This window comes from Carlito syrichta, unplaced genomic scaffold (assembly GCF_000164805.1).
Source record: "Carlito syrichta isolate Samal-C Ts95f unplaced genomic scaffold, Tarsius_syrichta-2.0.1 Scaffold94740, whole genome shotgun sequence".
Taxonomy (NCBI): Eukaryota; Metazoa; Chordata; class Mammalia; order Primates; family Tarsiidae; genus Carlito; species Carlito syrichta.
In genome coordinates, this window is record NW_007038836.1 from 275190 (window position 1) to 281240 (window position 6051).

Genomic DNA, 6051 nt, shown 5'->3' on the forward strand with positions numbered 1-6051 from the left:
CCCCCCCCCCCCCCCCGTCAGTGGGTGGCAGGGCACAGCCAGAGACAAGGCTGAGGAGAGAGAGAGCAATGCGGGAGGCTGAGCTGGCCGTAGAGGGGGGAGCAGCCCCAGACACTGGAGCCGCAGCTGATGCCCCTCAGGAAGATGGGAGTGTAGGGGAGGGCAGGCTGTGGGCCCCAGACGGGGGGTGGTGGGCACTCGGCAGCCTCCTCACAATCCAGTGCCCCCACTGCTACCCCCACTCCAGGAAGAACCTCCTGCCTCTTCCCACCCACGCTGGAAGAGATTTCACAGAGGGCAGGTGCAAAAGAAACGGAAACAGCACCTCAGCGGCCACTTGTGAGCTGGGATCCTGAGAGCAATGTTGCTGCTGGGGGAGCCCAAGTCCTTCTACTGGGCTACCCAGCGGGAGGGAGGCGGCTTGGGGAGAGGAGATATTGGGGATCCATTCCTCTGGAGCACCATGAAGACGGTCTGCCATTGCTTCAACTGCCCTGAACACAGAACTGGAAGGCAGGGGGTCAACGAAGCAGGAAGGAGTCTAGATGGATTTCAAGGAGAGCTTTATGTCCTAAAGGGGTCACCAGAACCAGAGAGGGAGGTCGGTCGGAGGAGTCCTTGTAGGTCTCTATGATCGAGGGGGTGGGGAGGGAGTTGGGCTCAAGGCAGAGAACTAAATGGCACAGTAACAGGGGTGCCCTGGCGTCTGGAGTGAGAAGGCCCAGGCTGGACCCAGGTGTGCATCCGGGAGCCAGTTCTCTTTCCCTGTGGTGGGACTAGTGAGGCAGGGCTGGAATGAGCATTAGCTGAGTCTGGAATGTTTTCTCTGTGGAGCTATAACTAGGGTTCAGGCATACAGGCAAGGTGATGGGGGGTTGGAAGGCACGGACTAGCTGTGTGGCTACCTTGTGGGGGTCATGGGACTCCCACAGGCTTTTGGCTGACACAGGGCAGTGGAGCCCCGGGACCAGGTAGGAAAGCCTCCGTGCTTCCATTTTCTGCTTCCCATGCTCTCCCTTCCTGGTCTTCCCCTTCTCTCTGGGGTCTGAAGGATCCTGGTGGGATAGGGGAGATAAGGGGTGGGGCTTCTACAAGAGAATTACCTAGGCTGGGCCTGATGGGCCCCTGGATGGGTAAGGAGAACTCAGCAGCTTGGGGAGTGGGCCAGACCCCTTCAACCCTCTCAAGGCCACACACAACCCTGCCAACGAAGCCCTGAAAAACCCCATCCCATGGCCCTAGCACCCACGAGTCTCTCCCTCTGTGCTCCCTGCCCAGGCCCTTACTGCCAGCCATACCCAGCTTCGCCCCCCTTGTGTCCTCACCTGGGCCCTTAGTGCCGGCCTGCACCCCGCAGTTGCTGGTCCAGCTGGCAGAGCTGGTGGAGGAAGCCTCGGTTGGGGAAGACCCATCGGTGCTGCCTCACGGTGATCACAGCCTGGCGCAGGGACAGCTGCTGACGCAGCATGAGGTAGGCCAGGACCAGTGTGGCAGAGCGGCTCACGCCCACCACACAGTGCACCAGGACCTTGGCTGAGGAAGACATCCCGGTGAAAAACCCTTTCCCACCAGCAGGTCCACCCAAGGGCTAGGGTGGAGACCCAGGTTCCTTCCTCAGCCCTACCTTGGGCATACTCTGTGACCCTGGGCAAGTCATGCAGCCTCTGTGGGCCTCAGTTTCCCGATCTGTCAAGGGGGTAGACCAACACCTGTTCTGCCTACCCTTGGGATGGGGGTCTAAATTCCTTAACATGGCTTGCAAGACCCTTCAAAAGCTAGCCCCTGCTGGCCCTGCAGCCTCTCAGACCGTCCCAACTTTCAGCTCTAGGAACATGGGGTAACTTGCATTCCTTGAAACTGTTGTGGTCTCTGACCTCCAGCCTCACCACGTGCCATTTCAACTACCTGCAAATCATCTCCCCTGGTCTTGGTCTGACTAACTTCAACTACTCATCCATCAGGTTTCGACTGAAACGGCTTCCTCTGTGGCTTTCCTGACCACTAAAGGTATTACTTGAATCACAGAGCGGCTCACTGCTTTTGCATATGACCAGTGAATACTATCATAGAGGGAAGTCACCCCTTGTCCCTGGTCCGCTCAGTTGGGCACCTGTGCTCTCATAGCTTCACATTTGCTCACCCCTAGGAGTAGCCTCACAATACTTCACAATTGACTGTCTTTCTACCAGCTCCATGAGGGCAGGGACTCTGACTTCTGTAAGTCTAGGTTCCTAGTGTTTAGCTCAGTGCCGGGCACACTGCAGGTACTCAATAAATAGCTGGTGAATGATGTGGATGAAGAGCAAAAGAATGTCAGTGCTTTGGCTACTACCAAGTCGTGTGAGCTGTAGTCATGTCCTTCCCATAATGTAGATATCCAGGAAACTGAAGTCCAGAGAAGAACACTGACTTGCCCAGGGTTATGTAGCAAGGGGCACAGCTGTCTCTCAGGATGAACACAAAGCAGGGCCTCCAGCCTCCCCAGCACCTTCACTGTATTCTGGATATTTGCTTTTTTTTTTTTCCAGTTGAAAGTACGTTGGGCCAGACACCTAGGTACTAAATGGTGCTCTCCCAAGCCTGAGTGTTGCAGAGATGGTACTCCTTTGCTGTTTGAGAGATCTGGCCCCAGGGTTGCTCCTGACTCATGGCACGACCTTGTAGTCCAGGCCTCAGTTTCCCCATCTTGGAAGCAATGGTGTTAGATAAAATGCTGGAGCATTGAACAGAGGATTTTTAAAAACCAGGGGTGGGAGGGCATTGATGATGGAGGGGAAGCAGGGCATCCTCCCCATGAATAAGCAGGGTGGGATATGGGCTCAAACCCCAAGTCCTATCCCCAGGTGTGCTGAGGGCACGGTGGATGAAGTCTGCTGCGGAGGAGAAGTAAGCACTGATGTCGAAATCAGGGAGGTCGTGGGCTGGCACGCCCAGGTAGCTCACACTGCTGCCGTAGAAGTCAGGACCACCCTGACAGTAGAGGCCCCCGTGGGCGGCGTTCAGCACGTGGGTGATGCCCAGCTTCCACAGTTCAAAGCGGTTATTTGCCGTGGCCCTGGGGAGGGCAGGAAGGGGACTGGATGCTGGCTGAGCCATGGGATCCAGGAAGGAGGCTTTGCCTGGCCCAGTGCTTCAGCGGGACTGAGCCATTAGGGTCCAAAGGGAGCTGGAACCCAGCAAGCTCCAGTTGGGGTCTGCAGCCCACAGCCCCAATTCCCAGAGCTTTCTAGTGAGAGAGTGGTGGTGCAGGGGGTTATCTTTAGACTCTCTGTTTTCACAGGCGATCTTCCCCTGCATTGGCCAGGAGAGGAAAGAAGGATTCCTGTAGGCCTGGGACCGGGCTGTCCCTCCCTTCTTGCCCCATGGCCTCCCACACATATCCGGCCTCTCCTGGCTACCAACTCATACCTGCTTCTAATCTGCAAAGTGTTTAGAGGTGACACCTTTCCTGATTCACCTGCAGTTAGGCTTCTCCACCCACTTTGTGTCCAGAGGAGGGAGACTGGGACCAGGAAGGAGGGCTTTCGGTCGACTCCACTTCGTGCCCCAAATACCATTCCCCAGGCCTCTGCCCCCCTAGACTTGCCAGTTGTCCTGGATGTGCTAGAAGACTCAGGGACCTCCAGGAAGCTCCCGGCTTTCAGGCTGGCAGAGTTTCTGCTCCCCCTGGTGGCTGTTCCCTGTCACTGCACTGTCCTCAGTACCTGGGGGGTCCCTGAAGAAAGTCTCTGGCCTGGGATGCTCAAAGAAGAACTATTTCTCCTTGTGCCCATCCACTCCCATGTCTGGTAAAGAGCCCCCAAACTGCCTCTCGGTATCCCCACTCCCATTCCCCTCTGCCAGCTACCACTCACGCATCTCCTATGAAAAGGTTGGGCCAAACTTCATCCACGCGGCTGCTAGAAGCTTTCCCTGCCCTCAGGAGCTCCTCCAGCTCCAGGATGCTGGGGCAAGGCGTGGCTCCGGCATCTCCCCCCAGCTTTGAGAACGAGGCCTCAGCCATGGGCCAGCCCGCCCACCCTGCTGCCTCTGCGGTCACTCCTCTCTGCCTCTCCAGTGTCATTTCTCCTTCCCAGAGATTGACAGACACAGATGGGACAGAAGCAAGTGACTCAGCAAGTCACAGGGGCCTCTAGAGAGGATTGGGCCTTTTCCTTCCCAAGCCTACCCCTAGCCCCTAAACTCCATGTGAACATGGAATCAGTCTTCTGCATGACACTTTTAACTTTCTCAACCTCAGTTTCTTCATCTGTAAAATAAGGATAATCGCACTTACCTCAGAGAATTGTTGTGAGGACTAAATGAAACAAATGATGTTCCTAGGTGCTCAGGAACATTTGTTGAATTGATAGGCTTAGAGCCCTGCATAATGCTATTTGATTCTGAAGACCATGTTAAAGTAGAGATCCAGGGTGAAGAAGTGGCTGGCCTCTCCAGGATGAATGCTAGAAAAACTTTATAGGTCTGGGTGGGCCAAAAACTGGGTAGAAGCCAAATGTCTGTTTGATGAGCCTCTGAATTATAGAGGTCAGGGGCACTGTTCTTTTTTCTTTTGTTTTTTGAGTCACGGTCTCACACTGTCACCCAAGCTGAAGTGCAATAGCACAATCACAGCTCTACCCCCTGGGCTCAAGCAGTCCTTCTGCCTCAGCTTTCCCAGTAGCTGGGTCTACAGGTGAACTCCAACATACCCAGCTATTTTTTTTTTCCTTACATTTTTGTAGAGACAAAATCTCTCTATGTTGCCCAGGCTGGTCTCAAATTCCTGGGCTCAAGCAATCTTCCCACCTCAGGCTCCCAAAGTGCTAGGATTACAGGCATGGAGCTGCTGTGCCTGGCCTCAGGGATAGTTTTCTGAGTTGTAGAGTCTGAGAAATGTGGGAAGGAGACATGGAGGACCTCTCTTAAAGGGTACCCACAAAGTTCATGAGGGAAGGTCTGAACAATGGTCCTGTAATGAAGATGGCTGACTTTTCAAGAGAAGGCCGAAAGGGGCCTTGTATGTCAAAAAAGAAGAAGGGATGTGAGCATTGCCCTAGACATTGAGAGTCAAAGGACCTGTCATCAGAAACATTTTGAGGGTGGAAGGGAGATTCCTTTGTCTATAAGGGCTTTTGGCCCAGAATAGAATCTGAGAAAGGCCAACTCGTCCTTCTGCCAGAACTGGTTATCGGTACAAGAGATGAGTTGTCCTGCCTTCTCTCATGTGACTTCACAGAGGCCCTGTTGGGACCAGAAAGGGTATGAGTGGGAGTGGGAAGGATCCCAGCTGCCTCTGGCCTTGAGTCCAGCTTGAGGGGAGAGGCCACACCAGGGCAGTCTGCACTCATGTCCAACCTAGAACCTGCTCCCATTCAGAACCACTGAAGTGAAGCCCTGCACTGAGTGGGGAAGCAAGGCCAAGGAGAGGCTAGTGCCCAGATAGCAGCTGGCTTTGGACTTGGTTTACACAATACGAGACCTGGGTTGGGAGGGGGACTTCTCATGGTAGAGTAGCATAGTAGAGAAGAACATAGGTTCTGGTGTTAGACAGCTTTGGGTTGCAGTAACAGCTTGGGCACATATTAACTGCGGTATGTCAGGCTATATGTTTCCTGGCTTTTCTGTTATAGGATCTACCTTGTAGAGTTGGCACAAGGATTAAATGAGTATTTATATGGCGTTTGGCATAGACACCGTCAGGGAGTAAATTATAACAATGATCACTGGGGGTTGGCTATGGAGAGGAGCTGGCTGCCTCCAGAGGAATTAGGATAACCTCCTAGGCCCTAACCCCATTTACTTATCCTACAGCTCCGCCCACCTCCACTAGCCGGGGTCCCTTCGGCCTCGGGCCTGACGCATGCGCCCTCGGGCTTCCCTGCTGCGGTTCCCCTTCTCGGTTCTCTTCTCGGGCTCGTCTGGAGCCTCGCGTCTCTTCCGGTGTTGGCCCCGCCCCCTGTCGGTAGGGCCCCGCCCCTCCGCTAGGGCCCCGCCTCCCGAAGCAGTTCCGGTTCGGCTCGGCGCGGCTGGCGGCGCGGCGGTGAGGCGGCCCGGGGCGATGCCTGCGCG

General features: G+C 55.0%; 1 protein-coding gene across 4 annotated transcripts in view; it reads right to left on the reverse strand.

Moving 5' to 3' along the window:
* LOC103263845 (dual specificity protein phosphatase 13) overlaps nucleotides 1–4058 on the reverse strand; it is a 13587-nt gene extending 9529 nt beyond the window's left edge. For 2 of the 4 annotated variants that reach the window (XM_008061521.2, XM_008061510.1), the window contains exon 1: nucleotides 3855–4058. Coding sequence is in view for 2 of the 4 variants with exons in the window: in XM_008061518.1 (XP_008059709.1) it covers nucleotides 3855–4003 (149 nt within the window). In the remaining 2 variants the exon portion in view is untranslated. Of the gene's footprint in view, nucleotides 1–1325; nucleotides 1413–3854 lie in introns of those variants that run through there. The other 2 variants (XM_008061518.1, XM_008061506.1) reach the window with 2 other exon arrangements.
* Between the last annotated feature and the right edge of the window lie 1993 nt (nucleotides 4059–6051).